This window comes from Euprymna scolopes, chromosome 4, assembly GCF_053919585.1.
Source record: "Euprymna scolopes isolate OS-2025 chromosome 4, ASM5391958v1, whole genome shotgun sequence".
Classification (NCBI taxonomy): domain Eukaryota; kingdom Metazoa; phylum Mollusca; class Cephalopoda; order Sepiida; family Sepiolidae; genus Euprymna; species Euprymna scolopes.
Window position 1 is genome coordinate 67,372,021 of NC_136485.1, and position 16,776 is coordinate 67,388,796.

General features: G+C 35.2%; 1 protein-coding gene across 1 annotated transcript in view; it reads right to left on the reverse strand.

Moving 5' to 3' along the window:
* Positions 1 to 16,776, reverse strand: part of LOC145268195 (omega-crystallin-like) — a 54,618-nt gene that overhangs the window by 24,227 nt on the left and 13,615 nt on the right. Inside the window, exons 3-6 of the mRNA XM_080123444.1 lie at positions 12,980 to 13,120; positions 9,631 to 9,757; positions 3,929 to 3,990; positions 224 to 352 (exon numbers count right to left, since the gene is read on the reverse strand). Of these exons, the coding sequence (XP_079979570.1) occupies positions 224 to 352; positions 3,929 to 3,990; positions 9,631 to 9,757; positions 12,980 to 13,120 (459 nt within the window). The remainder of the gene's footprint in view (positions 1 to 223; positions 353 to 3,928; positions 3,991 to 9,630; positions 9,758 to 12,979; positions 13,121 to 16,776) is intronic.

The window sequence follows — 16,776 nt, forward strand, 5'->3', positions numbered from 1 at the left end:
TAGGAAAGAAACTATTTACGTTAGTTTAGGTTTAGATACCGAGGGAAAGTGGTGGAAAGTATTGATAGCGATTTTGGCTAGGTGAGTGTTTTTAGTGAAATATTGGAGAGTGAGGGGATCATAGATTGAAGCTCAGTCGAACACTTGCCATGAAAATAAAGATAGAGTAGAGACAGTCTCGCAACGTCTCTTCTGTGAGAAAGAGAAAGGAGTCAGTACAAACCTCTTTAATAAATGAAGCGAAGTAAAGAGCTGTGAGAGGTGTCTGGTCGGCAGGTTTAACAATCAAGCAATTGCCACAGGCAAGGGCAGGAGCCACCTTCCAAACCATCATCAACATGGGATAATCCCACTGGAAAAAATAGACAAAGAAATAAAGATTTTTATTATTATTATTATTTACTAGGTATCCTATTTAAAACAAAAAATGCGACACATATTACTCTTGACATGCTCGTGACTCTACTTTAATTCCATTCGAAAATTCATAAACTGTGACATATCTTTTGAAATATCCTTTTTGTATAACTAAAAATCTTCCCTGTATACAAAATAATAAAGAATGATAATACTTTCATATAATAATGATAATGATATTAATGAAAATATAGAAGTAAAAAGACTGTTTTTAATTATAGAAGTAAAATGTATTGAGACATGACTGTATAGGTCCACTTCCACTCTGGGAAGCGATAGCGTCAAATATTATTAACGACAATGCAAAGTTCTTTGGAAACATATGCATGATTCTCTTCACGTTCTCAATGTTCATATAAATATAAAATATTGAGACGTCACTTACCAAAATTCTAATTGATAATCAACTAGGGAGCAGATGCTATTATGCGCGCCCCGTAGTCGACTACAAACAAGATAATTGAAGGTTCAATTTTGACTGGCTACGTGTGCTAGTCCAACTGCACTAAAGGGGCTGTAATATACATATATACATATATATTGTGTGTATATATATATATATATATATATATATATATATATATATATATATATATATATATATATATATATATATATATATATATATACACACACACAAATGTGTGTCCCAAAATGATCTTTCACATTTGCTGGTCAAAATAAATAAATTAATTAATTAAATAAAGAACATATATTTTTATTTTTTTAAATGAACTTAGAATGTTATTATTATTTCACAAAGTCTTAAATATTAAATTAGCCAAATATTTCCACTCATTGCTAACACACGATTTTAGACGTTCACGAAAGTTTTCAATAACCCGATGGATCATTTCGGATTGAATAGCAGCAATTTCGAAATTTTACACTTTTCTCACCAGAGTGAGCAAATAGTCCAGTAATGTAGTTGTTGTAGACCCGTGCTAGGGGTCACAAATGAAAGAAACCACAAGTAACGTAAAGTGTATAAAATATAATATGCACTTATCATAAAGAATACAGGAGCCACTAAAGTAGTATGAGAGGAACGTGTTCGTAGAATACAGTTAAACACACACACACACACACACACACACACACATATATATATATATATATATATATATATATATATATATATATATATATATATATATATATATATAAAATGTCTCCATCTTGTCTCTGATACCAGTGGTATTTATAGGACTGGTTGATTCCACTTAGTTCTCAAATAGGGGCGATTTGTACCCCACAACAGTAAATATAAAAAAGAAACATTTCAGGAAGAGAAATGTTTTGATGTTAGCGAATTACTAAATAAAAATTATTTTAAAATAATATGTTCTATCACCGAGTTAAATAAGCCTGGCTCACGTTGATGTTAATATAAAAAGCCTTTAAAAGGATGTTCACTTCGATTTCATGTAGTTTAAAACTATTATTTCATTACATATATTTAAATGTAGAACATTGAAGTAAATGCTTTTATTGTAATGTGAGATTTTGCCTGGATTTCAGTTAATTTGTGCAGATTTTGATTTTTATGTGACATTCGTTTTCTTTTTGTCTAAACTTACCTTTGCCGGAATCTGTTACGTATTTGCGCAAATGTGCCAGAGAACCGACTCTAAACGCATGTTTCAAAACAGATAGATTCTAATTTTTAATCACTGGACATCGAATAAAAGATGGCGTTTACCTCTCCCCTCCCCCATCTCATTAGAACAAGATGTGGCGCAAGGCTAAAAGCTGGGACACTTTAATCGTATACAAAGATAGTTGAGAACTAATCCGTCGACAGAACGAATAGTCTTGACTCGAAGTCAGCGTTATTAGGCAAAAATAGCTTCCGGATATAATATACTTCCTGTAATTTCCTGTTTTAGTTAAAAAATAAAAATTGGTTAAAAATAAAAATAAAAATTGCAGCATTAAGAATTGTAATAAATTGAATTTTAAAACAAAATTCTTAATGCTGCAATATTTTAGGTTATAAATTTATTATATTTTTTATTAGAATATCTTGTCCTTTTCTTTTCCAGTTTTAACAACTAGTCCTTTACTTTTCCATGTTTAAGCTTAACCATATTACTTTTCATGCTCGCATTTCTCTGTTGTAATCTATGATTTTTCCAGTCTGCCAGTAAATTCACTCGTTCTTTGTTTACTTTCACTCTTATTTTTTGCCCCATAAACATAACATACACATAAGTAATAACAATGTATGGAACTCGTCTGCTTTCAATAAAATCCCCCAATTATCTCCCTTTCATTCGTTCATTCTCTGTGTTTCACTTGTTACTTCTTTTTTCGTGAGAGCGGTGAATTGATAGCAACAGTAGTCGCTGGAGCGACGTGGTTGCTATGGAAACCAGTCATAAAAATGTTGCTCACCTCCTTACGTTTTTTTACGATTATGAACACCAGTAAATTCATCAAAACTTTTGATTTATTGAACGAAAATTGAAAATCTTTTTCACAATATAGATGAGAAGGTGATCTATAAATTGTAATAATTGTTTGAAATTTGGTCGAAAATGAGTGAGCAGTAAAGCTTTAAAGCAGTTCTAAATGACTAAAACTGCCACTTAACCGTATATTCAAACAGTACCGTGTTTGAATGATACGATATGCCAATATTATAATGGTCAAAGAAATTACTTAATTATTTTTTATAATTAAAAATGCCGTATAAATCCTAAATAATTTCATTAAATCTATATATATAAAAGCCAAACGTCTGTGTGTATGTATGTATGTTTGTTTGTAACGCTAAAACTTTTGAAAGACGAAACCAAACTTGACAAATTTGGTATCATATCGAAGCCCCATCATCCGGATGACAAATATCGAAATTTCACGTCAAACGGACCACTAGAAGTTGGTCAACTGATCAGTTATCTTCGAGGGGGACCCCCAAAAAACCTGTCATTATCTATATATATATAAAAGACAAATGTTTGTTTGTAACGCTAAAACTTGAGATGAAAGATCCCTCTCCCCTAAGAATAAAACATATGTTCAATATCTGCTTTTGTTTTTTCATTGTTTATACGGTCCCGAGCAACGCCGGGTAGCCCTGCTAGTATTTTTATAATTCACAAATTAATTAAATATTTTTATTATTTTATTATTTGTAAAAAACAAACAAACAAAAGTATTTAAAACACCAATTCTTCCGACAAAAAAATTGGAAACTGATTTTTTTTCTTTTGTATTCTATTATAGACTTCTATTTTTAACTCAAACCGGAAGTACCGAGAAGTGTATTATATCCGGAAGCTATTTTCGTCCAACACTGTTTTCTGCTCACTTCTAGTCCAAACTTACTCCGTTGTGCCGATCCGTTAGCATTTCTCAGTAGGGTTACGTCAGGCGATCTCAATAAACCAACACCAACACCCTGAAGAAGGGTATAATATATAACATCAAAGCAAAATTATTAAAAATAAAAACAACCACAGAAATAATACAAAAAACATGAAACACTAAAAGCGAAACAACTTACAGGAATTATAAGACCACAAACGCCAACGGGTTCACATCTGGTGTAGGAGAAAAAGTCACCATCTAAAAAAACAACAAAAAACGAATAATGTATTATATTAATCAACGGTAGCGAAAACCGCTTAATTCATAAAACAATCTTTATGTAATACGCTAAGGATATTCCATGTTCACCCTCGATAACTTTCTTTAAAAATGGTATCGTTTTATAGCTATTGTGTCCAACGCGTAACTCGAACTAAAATGCAATTTATTGACCTTCAGTGTCGTCGTATTAAAGTGTAGTATCTGTTTTGTCCAAATAATATCGTGAGGTCTACGTTCGCACCAGACGTCCATAGAATTGAAATACGTCACACGAACTGATACAATAGCCGAAGCAGTCAGACAGAGAAATCCTCACCATCTCTCTCTCTTTCTCTCTATCTCTCTCTCTTTCTCTCTTTCCTCCTCCTCCTCCACCTCCTCCTAGAAGTAAAAAGGAAGGAAAAGATTATAACGAAAGTGGGTAATTCAAGGGAGGCGGAATGGAACAGCATTTTTTTCTTGGCTTCCGGTATTTTAATAATTAAGTGTAATATATGGTCTATCCAAAGATGATAAAATTATATCGTGAGGTCTATGTTCACGTCAGACATCCATAGAATGGAAATATATGACAAATTCCTGCAAGGGTTTTAGAGATAGACCTCCTTGATCAATACAGGCAGAAATATAACAGAAACTGTTATTTATATGCAAATGCTTACTGACAAAAGGTCTTAGTAAAAGGCTATCGCAATGGCAAAGAGAAGTGGAACCAAGGATACATCTTGCATCACTGTGGAAATGTCATTTATGTCGTCAATATGCAGTCTTCTGTTTGGGTTCGACATGCGTATCAGTTGCGATCTACTTGTTTCCAAGAAATCAATAAATATGCAAGACACGCAAGATGATACTTTTCTATTGGAGATACTGTGGCATACATTTGATTTGCCTCAACAACGTGCTCAAGTCAGATAAAGGGAACAACCGAGTACTCAAGTCAAATCGGTTCACATCCAAAATCGATTAAATCCAATGCAAGTCAAGACACGCTATGATGTAAAATCATGGCGGGCCAAAATGTATGTCAGTCTATAGCCACTTCTATATCCGCACACGAACTAATGCGATAGCGGAAACAGTCCAGACAGAGAAACACACACCCATCTATCTCACGCTGTCGATCTCTCTCCCTCCCTCATTTCTTGCGAGAAAAAGTAGAAACGTAAGAAAAAGATTATAACGAAAGTGGGTAATTCAGGTGAGGGGAAATAAAACAGTATATGCACGAAAAACAAAAGCCACGCACGACAAAAAGATTTTCAGAGAATATGCATTAGTCGACAATTACGACGGACGCTCAAAGCACCGCGTTTCGTAAACTGAGCTATAATCTACGGCATATCAACCTGTATATCATACGCTCAAGTCAACTCACGTGGAGATGACCAAAAAGGTGCCACGACAATTTTAGTTTTCATGTACTTTGGAGGAACGAAATATACATTGTGAGACACATGTTGTTTAAATCTAAGGACCTGATGAAGTAATAAGGAATCACCTAACACCAGTTCTTTGAATTCTGGGAACCAGATGAACATTGCGAAACATATGCTGTTTCACTCTAGGGACCTGGCAAAGGAATACAAGATTGCTTAAATACAAGTCGATGCATTGTTCAAACGACAAGAATCCAAAGGAATTTTGTAAAACACGCTTCGTTTGAATTGAATATATACACACACACACACACACACATATATATATACACATATATACATAAACATATACATATATATATATATATATATATATATATATATATATATATATATATATATATATATATATATATATATATATATGGAGAATAAAGGGAAAAATAAATAAAGAGAAAAAATATTGAATAGTATATGGATTATACCATTATCTCCCGATTCCTCGGGACTGGACGTATTATTTTTGTTGTATTTTGTTTTCAGGTTGCTGATTACGTCATCCAGCTAAGTACTTCCCGACCAAAATATCCACCTTCATCATCGACTTTGCAATAGCATTAGTGCTTAAATATTCGTTCTTTTTTTTCTTTTTTTTTTTTTTTCGATTCGTTCAATGACTTTTTATGTCTGATGATTTTTTTTTTTTTTTTTTTTGTGTGTGTGTGTGTGTGTGTGTGTTCACCTTCTATCTCGCTCCATCGAGTGTTGTATATGAATTCGGAGAGATTGAACCATCTACTGTAATAAAAGTATTCTTATGTTTAAATCTGTGGCTGTTCATGCGTTTTGTCATTTTGCCATCTGTGCGCCTCACTGTGATATATTGCGAGTATTGATCATGAAATAGACAATGTGTCACAAAGGCAGTAAATCTCACGGCTGACATATCCTTTTATAACTTTATTTTTATTCATGTGTTACGAGCAACGTAGGGACGAACTGCTAATCAGTAGAGTCGTAGATTATACACTGGGAACCACGCCCGCGCCCGACCACTAGTCTCTCCCGGCTCGTTATAACATCAACAAACACAAATAGCACACAGCTCCAGAGGTGTGTTCGATGAAACGTATTTTAATCTAGAGATTATATTAAAACAGACGTAACTCTTTGTTTTAGTGATCTCACTGACCCCAATGAGATTTAGAGAGTAGAGTTATGTCCCCTTACACATTTCAAAAGAGACAATCTTGGATTCATATGTATTATAGAATATTACACAAGTAAGACGTTCTTAAACGAAAAAAGTAATTCTTTTCTTCATTTTTAATAATGAATAAATGTTAATAGTTGATTTATACAAGGATTTTATTCCATTCCTTTGCTATATTCTTCCTATACCTCACAAATACAAACACTGCACATTAGACTTAGTAAGTGTAAGTAATGATATATTTATTATTACTCTGATGAGTTGTAGATGACGAAACACGTGTCAGTGGATTATTATATTTCAAACAATATATATGCCGCTCCACATTTTGGGCTACCAAATTGGTAAAAGGGAAAATTATTCCCAACTCGCATTTAGGTAAAATGCACTTACGTATAAATAATTGAATTCATTCAAAAAGTATCGCAAACAAAAATAAATAAAGAATATCTTTTTTGGGAGTATTTTGGAGGGACACAAAAGATTCATGTTTTATTTGGCCTTAAAAACCGACAGAACTTTTGTTATAATCTGATACTTTTTTATTATTCATTTACTCATGAGCACGATTAAAAATTATAGGATCAATTACGTTTCGGTGACATCAGAAGATTAGCAAACTGAAACAGACGACTTCGAGTCTACACTGGTTTCTTCCGATTGATCTGTGTCTATTATAAACAGAATTTAAAACGTACGCAAGTGTCCGCAACCAGAAAAATAGAATCTTCGGTACTTATCTATAGTGGGGCCTATAACATTTTTTTTTAAAGAAAAATCTTTAAAAATCTCTATGATGTATGTACTTGTCACCGCACAAAGATGTCATATTTTAAAAATCACGTAAATCGATCAAGTATTTATTTTATCTAAAAAAAATCAAATATTATGACGCGTTTTATCGGAGAATTACTTGACGCCATCTTCCATTTCGAATGATACGCTGCTAGCGACACCTCTTGGCAATGTCGGAAATGTAGGATCAACAAGGGCAGACAATCTACTTTCCACCCTCTTGCAAAAATCCTTTAAAATTAACACATTTTCAGGGTTTTGCCATTTTTTTTCAACGTCGATTGTCTCGCCCCCTCCTCAATGTAAGCATAGACTTTTTGTTGAGAACGGGGAGGGTCAACGGGTGGGTGCTAATTTTACGTAAAATTGTGTTCATTGTACGTTGCCCCCCACCCACACCAAAACAGATGGCCATAAAGTGGGTGGTCATTATACGTAAGATTATTATAGAAAAGTGATCCCCCACTTTTTTAAACTAACATTTCTTCATATCTTGGAAACTACTCGTTTGCTGTAATTGTAAACGTTATTCCCATTTTCAGCGTCCCCGAAAACCTATAGATGTATTAATTTTAAAGGATTTTTTCTAGAGGGTGGAAAGTCGATTATCTGCCCTTGTTGATCCTACATTCCAGACATTGTCAAGAGCTGTCGCTAGCAGCGTATCATTCGAAATGGAAGATGGCGTCAAGTAATTCCCCAAGAAAATGTGTCATAATATTTGTTTTTCTTAAATAAAAAATAAAAAACTACTTGATCGATTTACGTGATTTTTGGAATGTGAACTCTTCGTGCGGTGACAGGTACATACATTATAAAGATTTTTAAAAAATTTTCTTGTTAAAAAAATTGTGGGCTCAACTGTAGATAAGCACTGAATCTTCTGTTTTGACAAATAGGAACAATGATTCGTATGTTTATTAAGACATTCCTGCAAATATGAGGTGCCTTCAATTCAAATTCAAGACTTTTTTTGTACACGCATTTATAATGGTGGTAGACTCTTGAAAATTTGGTATGTTATTGCTATACACCTTATGAAATGACTGACCAATTTTTATGATTTCAGGTTTAAATGAACAGCTACAGCATGAATTGGAATACACCTTACTAAAGTCTGATTGTCACAACTGGTGAGCTTCAAAAATGCAATCTGGACGTGATGACATTTTAGAAGAACGATATGCAATAGAATTCTGTTTAAACTTGAAAAAATACCACAGAAACGTATGGAATGCTTCAGACTGGTTTTGGACCATCTTTCATGAATCAAGCATCAGTATTTGAGTGGCGTAAGAGATTTAAGGAAGGCAGGGAGTCTGTGAGGCATGGTGAGAGTGTAGGAGGAGTAAGGAAATCAGAACACCACAGTTTATTGGCCAAATAAAGAATTTCTTGCATAAGGAATGTCGTGTGTTTATAGAGACAATAAGTACACAATTTGGTGTCAGTGTGGGAACTGTACACACAATTATTCGCGAGGAACTGAAGATGCGGAAGATTTGAGCGAAGTTTGTCCCAACGGTGCTCAGAGAAGATAAAAAAGAAAGCCAGACTATTTGACAAAGATAGGCATCGAAACAGTTCGTCACCCTCCCTACAGTCCAGACCTTGCTTCCTCTGAAATTTAGTTATTCCCCAAGCTCAAGGAAAATGTTAGAGACTGTCATGAGACAATTGAGGAGATGAAAGAGGCTGTGACGAGGGTCGTTGACACGCTCACAGAAGAGGACTACCAGGAGGCCTTCCAAAGAGTGTTGGAACGTTACAATAAGTGAACGGAGGAGATTATTTCGAAGGGGACTACAGTTTCATGAGTGTACTATCAATAAAAGTGTGGAAAATTATTGGAGGCACGTCATGATACTTGGTATTCCCTTATATTTTTCTCGACATAAAGATGAACCTATATTAAAAATTTACCTTGTCATGAAAAACAAAACAACTGATCATTATTACCTATTTGTTTATAGTGTACACAGATCAACCGGAAGAAACCGGTGTAGATCCAAAATCGTCCCTTTTCATATTGCTTATTTTATGGAGTCCTTGAAAATAAATTGATCCAAATTATACCTTATGGAATTTTAATTGTTGGCGCAAAATTAGATTTAAAAAAAATGGGACAGAATTCTTTAACACGTTTAATAATATTCAGCAACTTATCAGCACTTTCTAAAAAATAATCCCTCATTTTTTCTTTCACAAAAGGTAATTGGTTACACTTACCGACAGGGATGCTTTCTCCCATGTTTTTGTCCGCCCATCCGGCATAATAACGCAGGACTTCAACACAACGAAGCATCTCTTGGTAGGAGTTCTTGTAGGGTTTGCCAGTATTAAATGTTTCAAGACTCTGGAATAATAAAAAAAAATTAAAAATTAAAAAAAAAGACAAAAAAAGCATCAGGAACACTACATTTGACTATTATTGTATATTTAATATTATTATCACAGAGTTTTGCGAATAATTGGTTTTTTATTTGAATTTATATTTTCTCGAACCTTAAAAGTACTGGGAACTGTTTTTATTGGATTGATTTACCATCTTTGCTGTTTTATTTTTTACTAGCAGTTCAGCCCGGCTTTGCTCGGGTCCTGTTCACTGATCATAACTTTATGTGCATATGTATACATATGTATATTAAAAAGTTTGACTCATGTCCAGGTAACCTACATCTAAAATTCCAAGTGTTTAGACACAAATTTATTGCAAGAGTTTGGTAGAATCTGCAAAGGTCAACTCTTGCAACTTTGATCTCTTGCCAGTCAAAATTTCGCTCAAAAACTGATAAAAAAAGCTTGCTGCATGTAGATTGCAAACTTTGCTTCCGTATAAGCTGTATCGGCTGAAGAGGTCTTTAGTAACTAATAACTAGCTGGCTGAAACATGCTCATGACTATGTAGCAACATATTTCTGCTTATGTGAAAACAAATAAAAAGTATAACTTGCCCTACTTCGGTATTGAGTACTCTTGTATTAACCTCGTTAAATTTCATGGGTTACTTTACTTCTGGAAAATAATAACCTCAGATTATATATATATATATATATATCATCATGCAGTCCGTTAGTCTTGACGATGATTAGTTGTGACCTCAGTGCCCTATCCCTTGGTGTTGGCGTAGTCTCACTCCATCACCACAGGACTTTCCACCTTGGCTCCAAACTTGCTTGCGCAGTTTAGGTGCAGTATCTGTTGCGCATCAGATAGACACCATCTAAACCTCCAATGCTCATGTCCAGTGGAGCGAACCCGCGACGACTGGCAGCAGAGAAGGCTGCAGTTTCTGGCCGAAAGTAATCTCAGTGAGGTAAACAGTCGCCCTATCGTGTCCGCTACTACGCCTTTTCTTTCTGTATGGGGTTCCATAGCCTTTTAAGGAAAACTGCAAGGCAGCAGTAGGATTTGAAGTCAGAGTTCCCATCTTTTAGCCTTTTACTGTGATAAAGCCCACAACGCAGTAGTGTTTTGGGGTTGGTTCCCCTAGTCTTCGCCCAACCAAGGCCACCCACAAACAGTGGGGTAGGTGTTGGTAGTGTGCCGGGGCGTGTCCACACATCGGTGGGCCATAACGCACTACCTCTGGAGTCCCCTACTACTCCGAGATCTCCTACAAGTTTAGCCTGGGGCCGCAAGGCACTCAATTACCGTTTGTGGTCAACGTGGAGGCACTGTAGGAGTCTTGATGATGGAGATGCTATGTACTGGCAGGGAAGACTTATGCATAGCTGCCCCCTTTTAACTGTGAGGTTAGCCAACGGTGTTAGCTGGAAGCGAGAAGGCATGAAAGCATGAACTTAACACTAACTTATACCTAACGCACTAGACGCATCACCCCCCCCCTTCCGGATTAAGAATCCTAACACACACACACACACACACACACACACACACACACACACACATATATATATATATATATATATATATATATATATATATATATATATATATAAGTGAGCTTGTGTGTGCGAAAAATCTCTACAAAACTCCTTTCTGAATATTTTATCTACATACTTGAAACTTGGTATATAAAGTATTTGCACATGGGGAACACTTTAGATTTGTTTTTACCGTGTCAAAATAGCTACTAGGGTGCAAAAAAAAAAGAAAAGAAAAAAAGTCGACCTTGGAAGGAGTAAATCGATTAGCTACTGAGAATGGCATATATATATATATCATGATATTGTTTCCCTTGATCGTAATCCTAACCTCTATTTAGTTCTATTGAACGTCGTTGGAAACCGGTTAGCAAGCACTAGTTAGTTGAATCCCAATGATCGAAGAGAAGAATCAGTTCACAATTATAATTTTTTGATTACTTATTTTTGATTGACTGGTACAAGCAGTATATAAGCTCTGAAGTCGGAAATATGACTTCATTGAGATTGCTATTTCACATTTGAAAAATATATATACCTTAAAAATCAGGAAAAGATGAGGAATAAAAATTACATAGACTTTTTTAAATCATCGGATCAATAAGGACGAAAGTTGAAAGAAAGTGGTAAAGAACCTTTTTAGGCCATGAAATTTACAAGCTAAATGCTTCTCATCTTTTCAAATTTAATTTATGAATTGCTCCTCTTAATCGGATAGAGCTTTTACTATGTTGAGAGTTCGCTACATTAGAGATATTATACATATATATATATATATATATATATGTATATATATATACATATATATATGAATATAAAAGATATTATATATATATATATATATATATATATATATATATATATATATATATATATACAGAGGGAGTCACTACTTATAAGGCCCTGAAGCCACTCGAGGATAAAGGTTATTGGGTGTACAGTTATCAGTGAGATAATATCGTAATAACTGTTATTAATGGAAATTTGGTAGATTGGATTACTTAAGGTGGCGGTTCATCAAGAATTTGTTTATGTTGGACTTGAAGACAACCAAGTTGTAGTCAGCTGGGAAGCAGGCAAACGCAAGAGAGTTTCACAGGCGTGCAGTTCTAAGAAAGAAGCATTGTTCATGGAATCTACGTTTTGATTTAGGGGAAGTGGGGAAAGTTATTGACAGTGATTTCAGCTACACAGGTGTTTTTCGAGAAAGATTGGCAAGAGGGGAACCAGAGATTGAAGCTTAGACGAGCACTTGCGGTGGAAATAACGATGAAACAAAGACAGGCTCGGAACGTCCCTTCTGTGGGAAAGAGATTGCAGGGAAGAGAAAAGGTCATCCCCCACTAAGTTGCGAATGTCTATTTCGTACTCTGTCAAGGCAGGATAAGCTGCTTCTAGTAGCTCCTGCCCTGCTCCCTTTAATTAATTTGTGTGTGTGTGTGTGTGTGTGTGTGTGTGTGTGTGTGTGTGATATAGAGAGAGAGTTTACGGAGAGAGGTGAGAGCAAGGGAGGGGTATAGCGGAGTTAATTATTAATTGGTTTTATAAATTAAAAACAAAACCGTTCAAAATCACTAAAACGTACGAGTTTTGTCCATTCATTCTTATTGGGGCATCGAACTATTTCCGACCTAGTAATAAAATCATCAAATTGTTACATTTGTAATGGATGAAAACTTGTGAATACTTACTGCCATATATACAATCTCCTTTTCCATCAGATCAGCAAGGCGGTATAGCAGCTGTCCACGTCGACTGGCATCCATTCGGCGCCAAGGAGCACCACGTTTGAAGGCAGTTTTGCATGCCTGGACAGCCTTGTCAATATCACTCTGAAAATGAACGCGGAGGATAATTAAATATATTTTTTTTAATGAGTGTAATTTATTTTTATAATCTTTGTTCAATAAACAATCAAACAATTAGATAAACACAGATGAGAAATATACACAAGAAATATTAGACGTTGCAATATGACATTCTAATAGACCTGGCGTTGCTTGGGATAATAGAGAGATGCGTTATATGGATTCAGTGGATTTCAACAAGTGTTTATCCAATCACTATTGATGCTTATTTATTAAGTTGGTGCAAAAATAATGCGTTTTTTGCGTATATATATCTGATAAAAAAAGGGACATTATTTTCGCACCAACCTAATAATTTTCCGGCCACGAAGCGCAATTTTGTACGCGAGGTAAAATATTAGGTTGGGAAACTGGCGTGGTCTATCCTTCTCTCGAGGGTTGATGGGCCTCTCTTAAGCCATGGTAGGCAACCCATCTAGTGATGGCGTCACGATAAAAAAAATACCATTGATAGCCCTGGCGAAGAATCAAGTATTCAGCTACTGACAAGATTTGAATTGCACTACAAACTCGTGTAGTGAGTTCAATCTCGGCTGCGGCCGCATGTTACGTTTTTTTTTTTTGTTTTTTTGTTTTTTTACGTACATCGATTTGACATTTTAAGTGCATCTACTTCTTTGAAATTATCTTACACGTTTGGACAAATTCATTGCAATCTTTTACTTAATAAATTCGACCACACTTTTGATCATAAGAGAAATCTCACATTTTAAAGCAAAATCCCTAATGATATATTCATATAATACTAACATGATGTTTTAATTCATGCAGATTACGTATTTATTATTATAGACAATTCTCTATCGATCATTATATTGAACCTAATATATAGTAGTGAGATAAAAACTAAAAATATGTATATATGACTTGGGTGCCGCCAGCTAGAATCGAAACCAAATATACACACGCACACACACACATATAATTATTTTTTTTTTACTATAATAATTAAATACCTACAGACACTAGTGTTTCATCCTTTCGGGAATCTTCAGTGCAGGGTGTCACGATTAACACCAATCGACAGATTCGAACTCGGCAACACGAGCCATCTCTGGCTCGATTAGCAAAGACCATATCCATTCGGCTACCATTAACCGCGTGAAATAACGTTGAATTTAAATATTTTAATTTTAAATGTTCTTTACGTTAGTCAGACAGTGATCTACGAGTAATCGTTATACGATGATCTATGCAAAAGAGCTAAATTGACCGACTTAATTCAACTGAAAGTGCTAAACAAGTTATTTGGTAAAAAAAAAAAACGGAAAAAGTGCTCGATACGTTGTTAGAGGTAAATATGCTTTTATTATTTCAACCTCGGGAGTATTTGGTTAAATCGCCACAAGATTATTTCTATAGACGGGATAAACAAATTGTCCAGCCCACGTCATCAGAAAAGTTAAGCCAAAACAAATTATAAGAAACAGATTTTTTTTATTACATATGGATATTAAAAACCAAGAGTTGGAATAATGGATAGAAAGAGGAAAGAGAGAGAGAGAGAGAGAGAGAGAGAGAGAGAGAGAGAGAGGGAGACAAAAAGAGGAGGAAAAGGGATGATAGGGGGGAAAAGAAACTTCTTTTTCACATCCTCAATCTCCTTACTTTCTTTCTTTCTCTCTTTTTTAATTCTAATTTTAATTTGAATTTATTTTCTCCAATTCCCTACGTTTGCTTGATACGTAAGTTTACCAAAGATTTTCCCTACGTTTGATACGTAAGTTTACCAAAGATTTCCTGTTAATTTATTTTAAACAGTCATATTTTACATGTGTACTCCTATAATATAAGCACCGATCTTTTCTACTCCTAACAAAGAAACAGAAAGTTTGTAATGGAGGCAAACAGAGTTACGTACCCTTTTCCTCCCGAAATACTTTTTTTGTTTGCTTGTTTTCGAAACAAAGGGAAGTAAATATGTATTGGTCGAATACGAGTTTACATACTATTTATATAATGGTGGTTATTAAAAATTAAATTCGATCATATCGACTATTTTCTCAAAAGAATCCACTCGAACTACATTATATTTTCTTAACATGGAATAACGATCAACAAAATGAAATGTCTATTCAGTATAAAAGTTGTAGTTTGTACGATGGTGGTTATCAATGACAAATATCAAGAATCCGGCTGATTTACTTTTATGTATTATGTATGTATAGTTCGATTGTATAAGTGTTTATTTATTTTAATATATGTAATCTTTTCGTTGTTAAACAGCGTTAAACAATAATAAAAATGACTGACATTTCATGAGATAGAACTTCATAAATCATATATTCTATTATAGTTATTTCAGATTTTTATAGCTATAATCATATATGTGTAATCGTAAAATGCATTTTCTAGATAGCTTAAAGATGGTCTTCGGTGATGCATTGTCTTTTTCGGGTTCCGCATCGCATCGGTTTAGATAGCAATCCCGACCTGAGTCCGAACGCGTCAGAGTGCATACTTGACACGTTTAGCTACGCATGGCGACATTGTGGCGTGACCGCCTCTGGGAGCGGTATGGCTCCCCATTGGCGGAAGATTAAGACACCCAAAACACTGAGTAATCCGGGCAACGATGTTGGTATTAACTGTTAAGCATTATTGGGTGCCCGGGCAGCGGCGGGTGATTGAAAGGAAGAGTTAAGTTATGAATTTATTGTGTTTTGTAAAACAGACATATACTTTTTATTGTTGGGGAAAAGTGACAAATTCGATGGTGTTTTGAAATCATTACAAATATGATTTCGATTCTGGGACCAGACGAGAGGTCAAGGGACTGACATCTCTGTCGTGGGAATTGAAATCTGCGAACATCGCAGATTCCTCAGCACACACGCATTAGATCGGGGGTTCCCCGGAATGACGAGCTGATTGGTGATTGGTCTGGTAAGCGACTATACCCACCCTATCACCTCCCAATATAAGCGGATGCCCGCGCCAAAAATCTCAGAGTTGAGCTGGATCTCGAGAAAATTTAACGCTAATCAAAGAAGCGCTGTAGTACGCCCTCCTCGACCGCCGTCACCGTAGACCACGGAGAATAAGATTCAAAAGTGTTTTGTATGAAATCGAACTGAACGATTGTATATAAGTATATATCACACTTTGTAAATTTCGTTTGAATTAATTGCGTGGAATAGAGATATCTGAATTTGTCTTCTTTTGCCTGCATGAGAAGCTAATTATTTTCAGCAGAAACATCATATCAACCCGATAGACGAGGCCTGAGATGCGGAAGAATCCTGTACAGAACTCCCGGAAAGAAGACGATCACGACCATTGTGATTTGGACGGGGCCAGAGGTCACAACATCGCGAAGATTTATTTGACAATCTTCGACTATTCTTGTGAAGACGGATGCAAATGCTTGAGAAGTGAGGTCACCAAAAAGGGGGAAAAGGACTATATTTAAAAAAAAAAAAAAAAGAGAGAGAGAGAAAGACAACGAACTCGAGAGAGACGAGATAACGTTCGAAATCTCGTGAGAGGCGTGGAAAACGATCTAGATCACGTAAGTTACGTCACGACTGTAACGACGACGAAATAAATGTCGTTGTACAAAACAGAAAGCTACTCGGAGTTAATTCCCATTCCACGTCTTGGTCTCCTTTGCGACTGAA